Source organism: Triturus cristatus, chromosome 2_1, assembly GCF_964204655.1.
Source record: "Triturus cristatus chromosome 2_1, aTriCri1.1, whole genome shotgun sequence".
NCBI lineage: Eukaryota > Metazoa > Chordata > Amphibia > Caudata > Salamandridae > Triturus > Triturus cristatus.
This window is the reverse complement of record NC_140581.1, coordinates 213,572,446-213,588,320: the sequence shown is the minus strand read 5'-3', so window position 1 is coordinate 213,588,320 and position 15,875 is coordinate 213,572,446. Positions and strand designations below refer to the sequence as shown.

The following is a 15,875-nucleotide window of genomic DNA, read 5'->3' as shown; positions in this document are numbered from 1 at the left end:
GGTTCTGGGATGCCCTTTTTGATGTACCTTAATTGGAAATAACGGGGGTGGCAAGTCTTTTGGCATCCCTGGAACAGCCTTCGGTAGTCCTTCGGCTAGAAGGGGATACATACCATTCATAAGAGCATTTCTTTGTCTATTTACTTGTTCTGACTTCACTCGGATACCTTCCTCAATTAATAGATTTTCTTGAACTTTATTTGAACTTTCTTTACTCCTCTCTTCTTGTCTACGTGCTTTTTCTGTACGTCTATGAGATTCTTTACGCCATAACTCAACAGCGTCTTTCTGTGACTGTCTGACCTTTCTTTTCCATAACTCTTCCTCCACTTTCATGATGCACTCTGCATCCCAGGTTCCCGCTGCGGGCCACCTTTGACTTTCCGGCAATCCCTTGGTATAATCTACCCATAGATCAAGAAACAATATGGCATCTAAGCCATGCTTGTGGTACATAAAATGCCCTGGAGTGTCCCTAGGAGGAATAGGAACTGCTTCTTCAAGCACCCCTTTTCTGGTAGTAATCTGTCTTAACTTCGAGAAGAGCGGCATATTGACAACTGATCTGATACTTACTCTTGAATTCACTTAATACGAAAAACACAATAATGAACAGTGAACAAAGAACAATCATTCATACCACAATATGCAAGACATTTGAACACTTTAAACATTGAACATTAAACATTTTAACAATAACCGACAATGATGACAGTCTGCCTAACTAATCACCACGCTGAATTCTTGACAATAACTAAATACTTCGGAATACTTGATATACTGCTAAACAGTACATATACACTGCTAAACAGTGCAGACCGGATTTGTGTACCCAAATCCGTCTTGACCGGCACAACCTATGTGCGCGTCAACACGCCTCCTCGGCGATGGTACTCACCGAGTAGCTCCTTGAAACGGAAGGCCTCAGAGAATGGACAGGACTCGATGACTGCGGATAGCGGACCCTCTGGACATCGGGATTTCGAAAAACCTGGTGGGCTTCTGTATACCTCGGATCTTGCTCTCTCAGCTAGGCTCTGGTCGGGATACTTCGCACTTCTCACCGCCTCGTCTGGGTTGATCGCAGCCTCAGTCGCCCCCGCTTGACCGGAGGGAGCTTACAGGAAATCCTGCTGGTACGCGTTTATGGTCCGTCCAGCTGTGGCAGGAGACCGGGCCTGCAACGCACCGCCGGCGCGTGAGATGAGAAAGTGTCCCTGTTCGGGCGCCATTATGTGGTAAATATTCTTTTTACCGAAACTGAATTTCATACGGAATCTTTAAAAATAAAGTAAAATAGCTCAGAATAACAAGAGGCAGAATCCGTGGTATAAGAGGTTTCTAAATGGGCTTTATTCCATCCAAAATGGCCGACTCGAGTCGCGGCCTTCAGGTTCCGTCACCACGAGGGTTCAGGAAGTGAAGTACAATACTTTATTGACAAGAAGTAACTTTTATAGGTCATACATTTACAATGAAACAAGTGCAAAAAGGCGTAACAATTGATAAGATAAATTAACATAGTGATACGTAATTGAAACTAGGCGTAATAAGGAGCAAAAAGAAACATGATTGGCTCTCATTATCTTACATAGGTGGATCTATACGATAATACTTAACATGGATGCGTGCGCAGCAGCATGACGTGTGATTGACGTGCAACTAGGGGGTGAAGGGGACTTGACATTTAGCTCTACATGTGGAGACGAGAAGTCTAGGGGGTCATGTCAACCTAATCCCAAATCATATCTAACATCCTATGTTTAGAGAACTATGTTATCCACAAGGAAGGACTCTCGGACAGAATCTATTCTATACTAACTGTATGTGCGTGTACAAGCGTCTAAGTGTCTATATGAGAAGCGAGGGGCAGAAAACTTTCCATGGCAACAGGGCTATGAATCACTTGCAGGAGGACGGAAAGGCTGAGTCCTTTGCTTGTGAGCTAAAGGAAATGTTTACCTAAATCACTAGACAGGAATGCATCGGCTGAAGAGCAAAATAGATAATTCGAAGGTGAAATACAGCTTCTTGGCAGGCAGGCGAAAACTGGCCGAGGCAGGCACCGTTAGCTGCACAGGGAGTAGGACAAAGTTCATGGATACAGATGCGAGCTCAAGCCGAAACTGTCAGAGACAGAGAGCAGGGAAAGGCTTTGAGGAAAGAATCGGGCCTACTTGCCTGAACTGTAAAAATGGAGTACCTTAGCCATATAAAGTCGGTGGCTTTTCATACTTAGGAATTGAATATCCAGCCCATTGATGGCGGATCTGACAGAGAACATGTCGACGGTAGACACACATATGTTTGCGTCTTGGAAACTGGAACTGGAGGGAACACACATGTACTTGTGACATGCACATAGAATCGTTGGGGTCCAAGATAGGGGACATAACTGATCAGGAAAATCCACATTTCCACAGCCTTACAGGTTGTTTGTGTTTTTTCTTTCCTCTTCTTGAATAGAGGGGTACAGAAGGGGCAGGGGAGGGGCTGCGGTGTTCTAGCTACCTCCATCACTCGGACCCTATGGGTCCGGCTGGTTTCAAAGGGAGGGTAGGGAGGAGGGAGGGGAGGTTCAGGGTGGGGGAGGGAACAGGCGAGGGGGGCACAGGTTAAAATGGTGAAGGGTGATCAACAACTGAAATGTTTTTTGGTGGATTTCTGTGTTTCTTTTGAGAGTATTGAGAACCATGGACTAATTGTGATGAATGTCATGATTAGGGGATTCGACAGGCAATGTAATATTCAAGATAAAGCAAGGTGGTGGTACAAACTGAAATTTTCTAAAAGATATAATGGCTAAATTGCGAATTGCTACTATCAATATTTGCGGGCTCAATGATGGCAACAAAAGGAGAAAGGTACAAGAAGATCTCAAAGTCCTTAAGGCTGATCTGTATTGTCTGCAGGAAACTCATATTGCACGGAAAAATTGTGATCTGTATAAATCTCTGGGGCTGAAGGTCTTAGCACACACCTCGCAAGATGTTAAAACTAAGGGGGGTTGCCATTCTGTCGAAGAGTAGCTCTGTCTCTTTGGGGGGGAAAAAGATGGTGGATAGGAATGGTAGATGGGTCATAACGGAGTGCAAGAATGGTGCAGGCTCTTTTACATTATGCTCTGTATATGCTCCTGTGTTAGATTATCCGGAGCTATTGCATTTCCTAGCTAATGAACTACCTTCCTGGCCGGCACCATATGTGGTATGTGGAGATTTAATTATTAATGGCTCAAGGGGAACCCCAGGTGAGGTCGGAGTTTGTAGCAAAGGGCGCAAACCATGCTCGATGAGGGCTTACATTAATTTATTAAAAGATATAGGTCTGGTCGATATGTGGGCTAAATTAAAACCTGATGATCCTGGTTATACTTATTATTCCCCCCCCCCCCTCCCCCATGGTAAATTTGCTCGGCTTGATTATTTTTTAGCCTCTCCCGAATTTATGCAGCGGGCTAGAGTGGAGCTTTTCCCTAGAGTTATGTCAGACCACAAACCTATTGTCTTGGAGTTAACACTCAGTGGAATACGATAGGAACATACTGGCTGGACATTTGAGAGGGCACTGCCATCACATAACGAATATGTTGAATATATGAGAGTTTGGATTAGAAAGTTTTTTGAGAATAACCTCGGCATCGCCCCTTCCGGGATGATGTGGGATGCGTTTAATGCAGCAGTGAGAGGGGAGACATTGGAGACATTGCAATATAGCCTAACTAAGCAGAAAAAAGGGACCATACAAATTAAATTGTTTTATCAGAAGCTTACAGATCTAGAAACAGAACTAATAAGTAAAGTAGCTAAGGGAGATGATCCCGCTGCAATTTTGAATTCTATTACGGTATTTAAAGCTTGTTTATCTGATTTCAACGTTGAAAAGACAGCAGGGAAATACCAAGCCAAAAGGCAAGACTGCTATGAATTCAGCAAAAATGTTGGTCGTTTATTGGCAATCAGGGCTAGACAACAGGTCGCATCAGGTCATATTGAACGGGTTAAGAACATGAGGGGGGAGGTCATTACAGACCCAGGGGATATCAGGGAGGCTTTTAGAGAGTTTTATGAGGATTTATACAGTGCCGCTTCTTCTAGTACTCTTTTGGAGGAGGATCTTTCAGTAATTCGCCCGAGGGGAAAAATATCACTGGAGGAGGGTATACAATTGGAGCTGGCAGTTTCGCAAGAGGAGTTATTTTGTGCAATCCAATCCTTACCTGCAGGTAAGGCTACTGGCACCGATTGTATTCCCATAGAGTTTTATACGTTGTTTTTTACAGAGATATCCCAGGCCTTGCTTGGGGTATTTAAGGAGGTTAGGGAGGGTGCTCTACCACCCGGCTCCTGGGGCATAGCTAATATCGTTATCTTTTGAAAAAAAGGTAAAGATCCTATCAGTCTGGGCTCATATAGGTCAATTACTCTGCTCAATAGTGATGCCAAACTATACTTGAAGATCTTAGCCACCCGGTTGAACTCTGTGATGCATCAATTAGTTTCAATTTGGCAACATGGATTTATACAGGGTAGGGGGACGGAAGATCATGTCGGAAGGTTAATTACACTCTTTGATGCCACTGAAGTCCTCTCCAAGCCTATGGGGGCTGCCTTCTTGGATGCTGAGAAGGCATTTGACCGGGTGGCATGGGACTATTTATGGAAGGTTTTGGAGCTTAACGGCCTTGGGGTTTCATTTATCGATGCATTCCGGGTTTTGTATACAAATCCCACTGCACGATTAAGAATAATGGGTGAGGATTCAGTGCCTTTTTTAATCAAAAGGGGGACTAGACAGGGTTGCCCGTCCTACCCTTTGCTGTTTGCATTATATATAGACCCCTTTATAAGGCAGCTAGAGGCCTCATCTTGCATCATTCCGGTGAGTCTACACGGCTGGGACACCAAGATCCTTGCCTATGCCGATGATGTGGCTATAATTATCTCTGACCCCGACGGAGCAATGCGAGCCGTCGAAAATGTAGCAGAAGATTTTGGGATACACTCGGGCTATCTGCTGAATGAAACTAAAACTCAGATCCTGACAAATAGATTTGTTACAGCCTCGGATGCTCAAATTGTTGAGAAAGCTGTCTATTTAGGGGTCTGTATCACAGCAAAGGTCGAGGATTTAGTTGAGTCAAATATGGCTCCTATCATGGGGAAAATTAAAAATGATGTCCAGCGCTGGTACAATCTGAAGCTGTCAATAATGGGGAGATGCAATATCATTAAAATGATTGTTCTCCCAAAGCTGTTGTATATTTTTCGCACGATTCCCCTCGAAATACATAGTTTTTGGTTTCATCTAATAGAGAGGGAAGTAGCGAGATTTATTTGGTCGTACGGCAGAACAAGGAGAGCAAATGCATTCCTATCCCTCCCAAAGGAGAGAGGGGGATGTGGACTCCCACATTTTAAACTATATTATATAGCTGCTGTTCTGCAATATTATGGATCTCTCCTAGGAGTTAAGGGTAGGGAGAGAAACGATCCTAGCTATGTTCCCTCAATATTTGAAATCTTGATTGATACTCGGGCTAATGGATGCCTTTTAAAATTTAATGAGCCTAGCTACTTTAAAAAAAAAAAACAGATTCAAGGTTTTAATAGCTGTCTTTCGTAACTGGGCTGGTATAAGGAAAATATTGGGAATGGGTAGATATAACAGATATACCCCCTTGATCGGGAATGCCCAGCTCCCTACTGCCCTACAAGATGAGTGCTTGGTAAGATGGTGCAGGTGCAGCTTTTATCGGATCGCCGATTTCTTGGAAGGGGATCATGTAGCCTCCTTTGATATAATTCGCGAACGACTTAGTATAAGCCCCAGTGACTTTTTTAAATATTTACAGTTAAGGGATTTCTTCTCAAAAAAGCGGCTGAGACTGCAGGCTTTGGAAAAGTTGCATTAGTTGAATTGCTGACTCATAGTTCTGGCTCCTCTATCTCACAACTTTATAGCGGTCTACTGGAGGGGCTGCCAGATGATTTAGATAAACGTAGGCAAAGATGGCAGGATAAATTGGGGATCTTGGACTCCCGCTTCTTGGAGTCAATCGAATTGGGGAACTCTGTGCTGTGTGCAGCCAACTTGAAATCTCAACACTTTAAGACCTTGTTTGACTTATACATCACGCCTGCTAAAATCGTGAAATGGGGAGGTGTGGAAGGAACTCATTGCTTTAGGTGCAAGGCACAGGCTGCAGATATAATACACATCTTTTCCACATGTCCCTGCATTGAGCCACTTGGTCAAGAAATTTCTGGGTTTCTTCAGCTTGTTTTGAAAGAGGACGTTCCCCTTTCACCACATCTTTGTTATTGGGGGTGAGTAAATCAATAGGGAAGAAGGGAGAAGAGTTGATCTTTATCGCAATGGCAGTTCTAAGACTTTTGTGTTGCCTCTGCCTGGCTGGATCCGCAACCTCGGACTTTTCAACAGTGGAAAAGCCGCTTTTTACATATTTATAACTTAGAAAAAGCGCTCTACGAACGGAGAGAAAAAAAGGGCAGGATAAAAGGGAATAAGATTTGGGGCTTGTTTACAAATTGGATTGCCCCATTTATACGGCCAGAATGAATTGTATGGCTATAATTGTTATGAAAGGCTGCTCTTATATCTATATATATATCTTATTGCCTGTATTCAGATTTCACACTGTTATGGGTTTTATATCAGTATATGGTATTTTCTGATAATGGTTTTTATATACTTTATATAGACACTTATCCACTGTATTATAAGTATGGAGAATCTAAGTCTCAGCTGTATTTCTTTTTTGTTGTGATGAAATTTTTTAAATAATAAATAAATAAAATGCAATTATATTTTGAGTAAGTGCGTCAGGATTGGAAAATGATCGAGTGTCTCAAAGCTTACTTTAAAATTCTTATTTTGCAGCAAACAGAGGAAGCGGGACAACAGGCAGCTCGCAGACGGGTGATGCACTGGGAAAGGCACTTGCATCTGTAAGGATACATTTACTTTAAAAATACATCTATTCTCACTTTAATAATGTAATTTTTGTCGTATTCTCAAAATACATTTTGAATTATAAATTTCCTACCAGTAGGTGCAGGCTGGTGGTGGGGATTTTCATATGGTCTGGTGTGCATTTGTGTGGACAAGAGTTGTAAGTGTAGCCTTTTGGAAAGTAGGAATCTTAAAATACCAAAAGTTGATGTATGGTTTCTTGTTACACTTACTGTTTCAACTTGAAACAAGTAGCGAGATGGGACTGGTGGTAGACGGGACCAACATTACATGTATTAGATCGGTTGTGCTAAAGAAGGTCAGTTTACAGAACTCTCCAAAAACACTTTTTCTTTGTGTTTTGGTTTTGGCTTACAATACATGGGTTCAACCAGAGAGCATTTTTGCTGTACCCTTTGAGTTAATTAACAATTACCACCTCTTGAAGGATTCTTGCCATAGTATTTCCCACCTCTGATTACCATAGATACAAGCTGAGATCAGCTGTAAATCAGATAGGCATAACTCTATAGAATTTGAAGATTGTTTTGGTAGTATACCACCTTTTCAAAGATTCTTATCGTATTATTTTCCACCTCTGAATACCGAAGATATAAGCTGAGGCTTAGGCTGATTCATATCATTTTTAAATCCTACAGATCTAACTCCATAAAGCTAAATAAAGACATTAGAGCAGTTCGTGTTTTAAAAAACTTGAAGAAGCAGTGTCATTATCATGTGTATTGCCACAGATTTACCAATCTATCTCTGATAAATGAAAACATATTTTTAAAAACAAATTCAGTTGAAGTACAGTTTTCATGCATTCTACTAACATTCACAAAATTGTGTTTTTCTTGATATTTACAGATTTTTGTCTTAACCCCCAAATAAAAGTATAAAATGTTAGACATCAAAGAATTCCTGAATCTATTGTTTTTCTATATTCTGGTTATTTTTTGCCCTGTTGTGTGCTGTCATATTCGTGATTTCTAAATTGGTTAAAAAACCAACTCTTGATACTAGCGATCCTGACAACTATTGTCCCATCCCAAGACTTCCTTTGCCAGCTGCAATTGTGGAAAAAATAATAAATGCAGAGCTATCCAATTTTATTCCCCAGTCGCTTTGGGTTTAGAGCGAATCACTGTATGGAGACTGCACTGATAAAAACCACCGAAGAGCTAAGAATTGCACTGGATGGCTGAGGGTCAGCAGCTCTTATTTTATTAGACATATGCGCAGCATTCAACACTTTGGACCATGGTTTATTGGTCCACCATCTGAACGCCATAGGAGTTAAAGGTAAAGCTCTTACGTTATTAACATCCTTTCTATCAGAGAGATCTCAAACTCTGAGTCTTTGTCAGTTTAAATCCTCACCCTTTACTTTGCCATGCGGGGTTCCTCAAGGCTCTTTATTGAGCCCAACGCTTTTTAATATCTACATCTCAGAACTTGCCTCTTTAATTAAACGTTTCAATTTAAATCCAACATCTAATGCTGTAGACAATGATTTCAACTGCTCTCTAAAATTACACGACTGCATGACTGCCCTGAGCAGCTGGTTGAGCAGACACTGCGTAAAACTGAACTCAAGTAAAACAGAGGTTATTCTGTTTGGCAATCTCTCTCCAGCATAGTCTCCTGCCTTGTGGCCTGCCAGCCTGAGCTCACCTCACCTCCCCTTCCGCTGACTAACGCCAATAACCTAGGCTTTACCATGGATAATAAGCTCAGATATAAGGCCCAGGTGTCTACGGTAGTGCCCTCCCCTTTTTTATCATTAGAACCTTGAGGAAAATCTTTCCTTTTATCCTTAGAAATACTAGGAAGACTTTAGTCTCCTCACTAATCATGTAAAAGTTGGACTATTGTAACGGCTTGTCGGTAAAACTACTTGGGAAGCTCCAGGCGGTGCAGAATGCAGCAGCCAGATTTACTTTGGATATCGCCAAATACCAGCGGATATCCGCAGGCATTCGGGAACTTCATTGGCTCTCGGTGCGACAGCGGATTACATTTAATGCGCTCTGTGTGGCCCATAAAGCCTTACACAGAGAAGGACCGAAATTTCTTTGGAAGATTTTTTAGCTGGCATACTCCAATCAGACATCTGCCATCAACGAGTGCTAGATTGATTACCGCCACAAGAATCAGGAAAGTGAACTGGGCAGGAAGGAGTTTCATTAAAAGCAGAGCCAGACTGTGGAACTCTCTTCCATTGCATCTTAGGACCATACCCACCCTTCCTGCTTTCTGAAAGGAACTCAAGACTTGGCTGTTTAGCAATTAGTAATACCCCGGATCAGTAGCTCATGTTTCTGCAAGCGCCAAGACACCTATCGATTGACGCGCGCTATATAAGTCTCTATAACAAAACACAACTCAATACAGCAGTGTGGGCTCTAGGTTACACAAGAAACAATGTTGTGAATGTTTTGTTTTAGGGTATGTTCTTTAGTGATCTAGCCAATTGCCATGTGAAAGCAGTTTGTCTTCCTTATTTGTGAGTGAGTCTTGTTTATTGAGGTCTTCATACCAATAATCGAAGATTTGGATAATAGTGAGGACCCAGATAAAATATATTGTACTTAATTATATGAATTCAGTGGCAATGTCATTTTATTTCATTTGAGGAAATCTTAAGTTTAATCAGATATACTTAGATGTATCTCTGCACTTAACTATCGAGTTAATTTCTGTCTTACGTGGCACTTAAAGTGTAACTTGATACACTTTCTCTATAGTTGAAAGGTTGTGTGAGAGAGGGGCCACAGTGCTCATATGAGCCGTGACTGCTGTTTTTCCACACTGCCAAAATAGATAAGGCAATGGAGGGAGTGGTATTTCATTTAAGTTAACATTAGCTCGTCTTAGCTAGCTTGGCCTGATCAGCAAGGTAATTTTCAGAGAAAATATGTAAAAGCTGGGGAGAAGAACCAAACAATACAGTTAAAGAAAAACGGTGGTTTGACTTTACAACAAGGTTGCATCTTGGCCATATGGTTGCTTCTGCTTCTGTCCAGTCTTATCCACAAATATGAGTAAAATCACTGACTAGATATAACATTTTACAGAAAAATTGTTTTAAGGCAAAATGGTAATTTTTTTTAATAGTTACAATGCGTTTTTTTGGTTTTTTTTTTTTTGCCTGTCTCAGAAACCCCGTTAATGTTCCCAGCTGTAGACTCTTCCACTTTGATTTCTATATCAGATGCAACACTTCCTCCATAGCTTCCAGTGCTTCTGACTCTCGGGATGTAAGTCCTTCTTCGGGTGTCAGCTATCTCTAGTAGGCAAATTACCTACTAGATCTGTTGATTTGTTTGGGGGACTGGTTCTCCTACTTCTTTGCCTTGGCGGATGAATATTCAAGCAGGTGAAAGCAACAGTTCTTCCAATTATTGTTTGTCCTGGTCCCCCTTTTTCTGACATTCTACTGGGACAAATATGGGTTCTCTAAAGAAATGCCTAGTTTGTTATTAGTGGGTGTGCCTATTCTCCTATACTCTAGACATTTGCTGTAGTACACTCTGTTTGCAGCTCTAAGAAAGGGGCCTCTGGCACACAATTATGTACTAGAGTTATACTAGAGGAGGTTGGAATGTAACAAAAAGCTCAACTTCTATGTACATCTCTCTGGTCTATTTAACGTGAAAGCACAGCTAGAAACTAGCCGCAGAAGGCTGGAGCACATCTCTAAACCTCAGGCATGACACCCAGCACTTCTCACACAGACTACACTATGATGCCAGCATCTTCCAACTATGCATAACAAATAGGCTACCCACTCCTAAACCTCTGCTTAACTCCATATTTAAACATAGAGACAAGATCACTGCAACATGTGTGGAGCACTGCTTCCAACCTCTCCATGACTTGCCGCTTAGGGCGCACTATAAATTCAAAGTCGGCTAGCTATTCACAATAAAACAGGATAGACTTACTTGACCTCCCAGAAACACTGTGAGGCATCAACCAGAATAGGACATCTTCCAGTGTCTACATGATATCGAGTCAAGCCAGACTTATTGTACCAGGGACTCCACTGGAAGTTGAAGGGACCATGAGGGTAAAGACTTGTGTGGTAGGATTCAGACCACAGCAGGCGTCAGATATCCAAAGTCGACTAGTAAAATATGATTAGGAAAATACAAATGCTTAACACAGTCAAAGCATAAGGACACACAATGGAGATTGAATTCCTCATATTAGGTGTTTTTGTTCTTTCAGTGTGGAACTTACAGTATTGGTTGCAGTTTAAGCCCCATTAGTTAAGTTTAGTAAGAGAAATCGGACCTATTTTGTTTCACAATGGACTGTGAAGTGCATTATGGACCTGTTAGGCATTTTTTGGTAATTATAATCTGATTTCAAGTCGTGTGCACGCAAAAGTTTATAGTTAATTGAAAAGTGGATTAGAATAGATTTGCGAACGTGAAATTTGAAAATAAAGTGAGAATCCATCTAGGGTGGTAGGCTAGATTTTTTGTTGTGTAACAAAGCTAAACTCTGGAAAAAAAGGTAAGAGGGACATATTGGTCTTACGGCTTTCCCTATGTATTGAAGGTAGACATTTAATATGTTGCAATTCTTAACAAAAAAACATTTTTGGAGGCATATGGCGGAAATGTGATGACATCATGTGCACCATAAAACTTTGAAAGTGTTGGCTTTGGTTAGCTTAATCGCATGGAATTAGGCTTAAGTGAACTTGCTTGATTTCCAAAAAGTGTACTAATTCAGCTAAGCTTAGTTCTCATAACCTGTTCATTTTCTGAAGATAAGTCCCTCATAAAACAGTATGATAAATTCACTTTACGCTCGACATAAACCCTGGTGCTAAACTGAGTTATTTCAGTCAATGGTTAGACTAACACAAAACCTGAACATGTGAATGGTATTTCTAACTACTGGGTTTCTGCAGTAGTAGACCCATGGACACTAACATGTTTAGGTCACATTTACCAATGCCTGTGATAACGATCAGTGAGGCCTGTACTCCCCAGGCTGTTTCTCATTCCCAATAACAACTTCGAATTTGGTGGCAGGTAAAAATAGGCAGACCTATCCAGTCTGGCCATCTAGCCTCTGCTATTGCCATTACCTTCAACCTACATCATGTTTTGTGAAAACTACTGCTCCACTTTTCTTTAAAAAATTTTTTTTACCTTTTTACCTTCATCGCTTGTCTTCACCAGAATGGTTCTTTTGAATTGTTACAGGTGATTCTTTGTATCATCTCCTCCCGTCATCAGTCTAACATTGTGCACTAATTGTTTCCATGTGATACTGTGTTTATATCTTTTAAGAAATTTTATATTTCAATCATGTTGCTTCCATCCCTCTATGTATACATGTTTCACTTCTTTAGTCTTTCATTGGAGAACCTTAGTTTAAAGCATTTTGTTTAGTAGCCTAGTCAGCCAGTCTGTAAACTGACTAAAGTGTATTTGCAGAGTCCTGGAGAAGTGTTTTAAAAAACTGGATACAAACCGAGAAAAAAGTTCTTAGTATACATATTGGAAAAATACCTCTTTCAACCCAGTGTTGTGTCTCTTTATGCACCCCAACGTTCCTCTTGGTGTTCGAAGGTGTTATGTTTAACCACTTTGACATCATCTGATGTGTTAAGCATACAGTTCCACCTCTGTTTGATCATTTTTTACTAACTTATCTCCAATCCTGCATATGATTTATTTAGCAGATATGATCTAGTTTCTCTTTTGTGAACTGAATTTAATCTAATTCCTGGCCATTTGGTCGAAGACTTAGATAAAGCACTGTTCGGGAGAATTTTCCCACCAATTCCAGTGAATTTGAAACACACCTGCATGTAATTAGCGCACGTGTCAACAGAGTTCTTGTCTTATTATAGGACTCTAGCTGTCTTTCATGAAATTACATTGAACTGGAGTGAAGATATGATTTCTGTGGGTACTCCACAGTTGATGATATCAGGGTAGGATGAACATTTGCTCATCTGAATTATCTGTGTCCTCTCCTCCAGAAATTAGCGGAGCCATTGGAAGGCCAAACCACTGACCTGGACTATTTCCCTCAGGCAAGTCATGAACAAGACTACTGCAAACAGCTGACCGTTGAAGCATGATCAGGAGTCGCATGCCCACCTGAACCTCAAATAATAATTCCTGTAGCAAACATTCCTTCTTTATAGAAGCAAGATGTGTCCCCTCTGTTAGGAGTACAGATGAATCACGGGTTATGCTCTGCCAAGCTCTCAAAACAACCTTCCCAACTTGAAAATTAGATTTGTTCAAAATCATCTACAACTTAAATCAACTCTGCAATAGGTGGCTCATAGATCCTCATCCACTTTATTTGAGATGACCCGAGCTGGGGAATTTGAATTAGCCTTTTCTTTTATTCCTGTATTTGTTCCGTAAGAGTGCAAAGAGTTGGCAGAAATGCATGTTAAATATGAGACCATGAAAATGACAATGCAGTAAAAAGTAAGAGACGTAAATGTATAACGGCCTAGATTGTCTAGAAACTTATGAAAGAAAAGATTGGAACCCCCTGTGTGTCCATAAAAGCATGAATAGTAAACTACATTTAACTTTGAGGGCAAGATCCCGGTGGGCTGCTGGCTGTGTCTTTTTGCTTTTAAGAAGGATATCTCTAAACAATGAAAGGACAGTTTTCCTTGCCATCACACATCTTTGATGGTCTATAGGATCACTGTTGCAATATTTCATCACATCTGCAACCTCTTAAACAAAACCTCTATATATAATCATTTTGCTCTGATATTATTACCTTCCTAAATGAGACACTATTCTTGCAAACTGTCTCAAATATTTTCTGAATACCCACTAAGTAAATAATGTAATTAGGATATTATGCATCTAGCTCCACGCCATTTACATCTGAAAAAATATATAATTTTAAATGATGCCTTACTACATTAGAAGAATATTGAGATTTGTGATTTCAGCATAAACAGTTATTCCAATTCTTCTAGGGGTTTTCTTTAATGTGGCGGACACAACTGGGCCGACATCTTAGGACTCAGGCTACTGATCTGGTGTTTGTATTAATTGGGGGACAGACATTTGTCAAACTTTTCACATCGCAAGGAGGAAGTGAGCATGCGCAAACTCAGCTTACCTTTTACTAGAAACTGCATAAATCGTATGTATATGTTTTTGTGCAGCTTTGTGACACTTTTGAGTACTGATTTAAAAAACGTTTATTGGAGGAATAGTATTAAGGATGATATAGCAGTCTTTAAAAATGGCTTTATCATAACCCACGCCAGTAATGCACGCGGTATAGGTTCTAGATACATGAAGCACTCTAACATTTCACGCTCACAATTTGTGCGAAGTTGTTTCTGTGTGGGCACTGCACTTAGTTTTGTATATATAGTGCTGCCTTCATGTTCCTCACCAATGCTCTGTTACAGCCACAGTTTGTTGTTGGTGATAGGAAACATTACTGTCACCAATCCAATGAGAACGAAGGCATATCATTTGAATGTGTTACTCTGATCATGTACGGTAGAAGACATAGGGTCTCCAAAGGATGTTTTTTCTTCTTTTGTTTATTTCTCTTTCATACGTAAATGTGCTTAGTATGCGGAAGTGTGATCAGAGATGGAAACTAAAGAAGTTAATAGAAAACGTAATTACATGTTTGCAGAATGTAACTCTCCAAATATTTACAGTGTCAATTCAGATATATTTGCTACTTAATATTTAACACATACCCTTAAATCGATTTGATATGGGGTGAATAATCAATTTCAAATATCCTACTTTTCGTTCAGTGGTGTTGGGGCGTTACAAACCTGAATGCATAGTTTTCTCATCTTCCTTCAAATGCGGTGGATTAATCGCGTGTCTATTCTTTGTCTTGTTAAAGATTTATTCTCCAGATCACACCAACAACAGTTTCTCTTCAAACCCTTCAACTCCTGTCGGATCGCCACCATCGCTCTCAGGTACAATAATCTGTAATGCTTGACTCTTCTCAAAATATGCGGATTGCGTACATTTGTATTTGTAAATGCATAGAACTCAGATTGCATACATTTTATTTGTAAACGTGTGGTGTTCAGAATCCGTACAGTTGCATTTGTAAAGCAGTGGTGCTAAGAATGCGTACATTTGCAATTGTAAATCTGGTTTTCAGAATGTGTATTTGTAAATGTGTGATATTCTGATTATGTACATTTATATTTGTTAAAGGAGAGATGCTGGCATCTGGAAACTTAGATTGGTCATTTTTTTGGCTTGCATATGGCAATGTGCGAGCATACATGGTCCTAGAAGTCCCCCCACCCCAAAGTTGAAAAATTACTTGGGGACAGAATCCTTTATACTATTATACTTAGAGTAGTTGCACAGGGAAATTAACATATAAAGCAGACTTTCTACATACAAATTAATTTGCAATATCGTCTCATGTTCAAGTTGTCAAGTTGCCAAAAGTACATTTCCATCAGGGTAGATTACCTGGCTTCCTCACAGTACTAGTTTTCTCTGAGTTGGTGATTACACATTCCATATATTATACTCGAGTTCCATAATGCAACTATATAGTCACATACTCATGTGCCTATGTCTAGCGTTGAAAGAATATTTGGAGTATAAGTTAAGAGAATACATGTGTGAGCAAATCATCTAAAGGTAGAATACATTAGGCATAGTTGAACCTGGGTAGTAGCAATCTCTAACAGCTTTAATGAATACAAATGTGTGGATTCTAAAATGCCACCATTAGGGAGGGCCTAATTTTCAAGAAGTGAGGACTTCCTAACTTGGTGCCCTTAGAATAAAATGCCTAGTTTCCTTTATTGGTCAGGACAGATAGAGGGATGGAATAGTTGCTTCGAAAAATAAAGTAGACTGTGGCAGTTACAGGCTTTGTGA

At 40.4% G+C, this 15,875-nt stretch overlaps 1 protein-coding gene across 28 annotated transcripts in view; it reads left to right on the top strand.

The window, feature by feature from the left end:
* TCF4 (transcription factor 4) overlaps positions 1 to 15,875 on the top strand; it is an 886,011-nt gene that overhangs the window by 805,105 nt on the left and 65,031 nt on the right. For 15 of the 28 annotated variants that reach the window (XM_085630059.1, XM_085630074.1, XM_085630079.1 and 12 more), the window contains 3 exons: positions 6,904 to 6,971; positions 12,989 to 13,042; positions 14,866 to 14,944. In XM_085630059.1, the coding sequence (XP_085486185.1) occupies positions 6,904 to 6,971; positions 12,989 to 13,042; positions 14,866 to 14,944 (201 nt within the window). The remainder of the gene's footprint in view (positions 1 to 6,903; positions 6,972 to 12,988; positions 13,043 to 14,865; positions 14,945 to 15,875) is intronic. The other 13 variants (XM_085630087.1, XM_085630081.1, XM_085630072.1 and 10 more) reach the window with 1 other exon arrangement.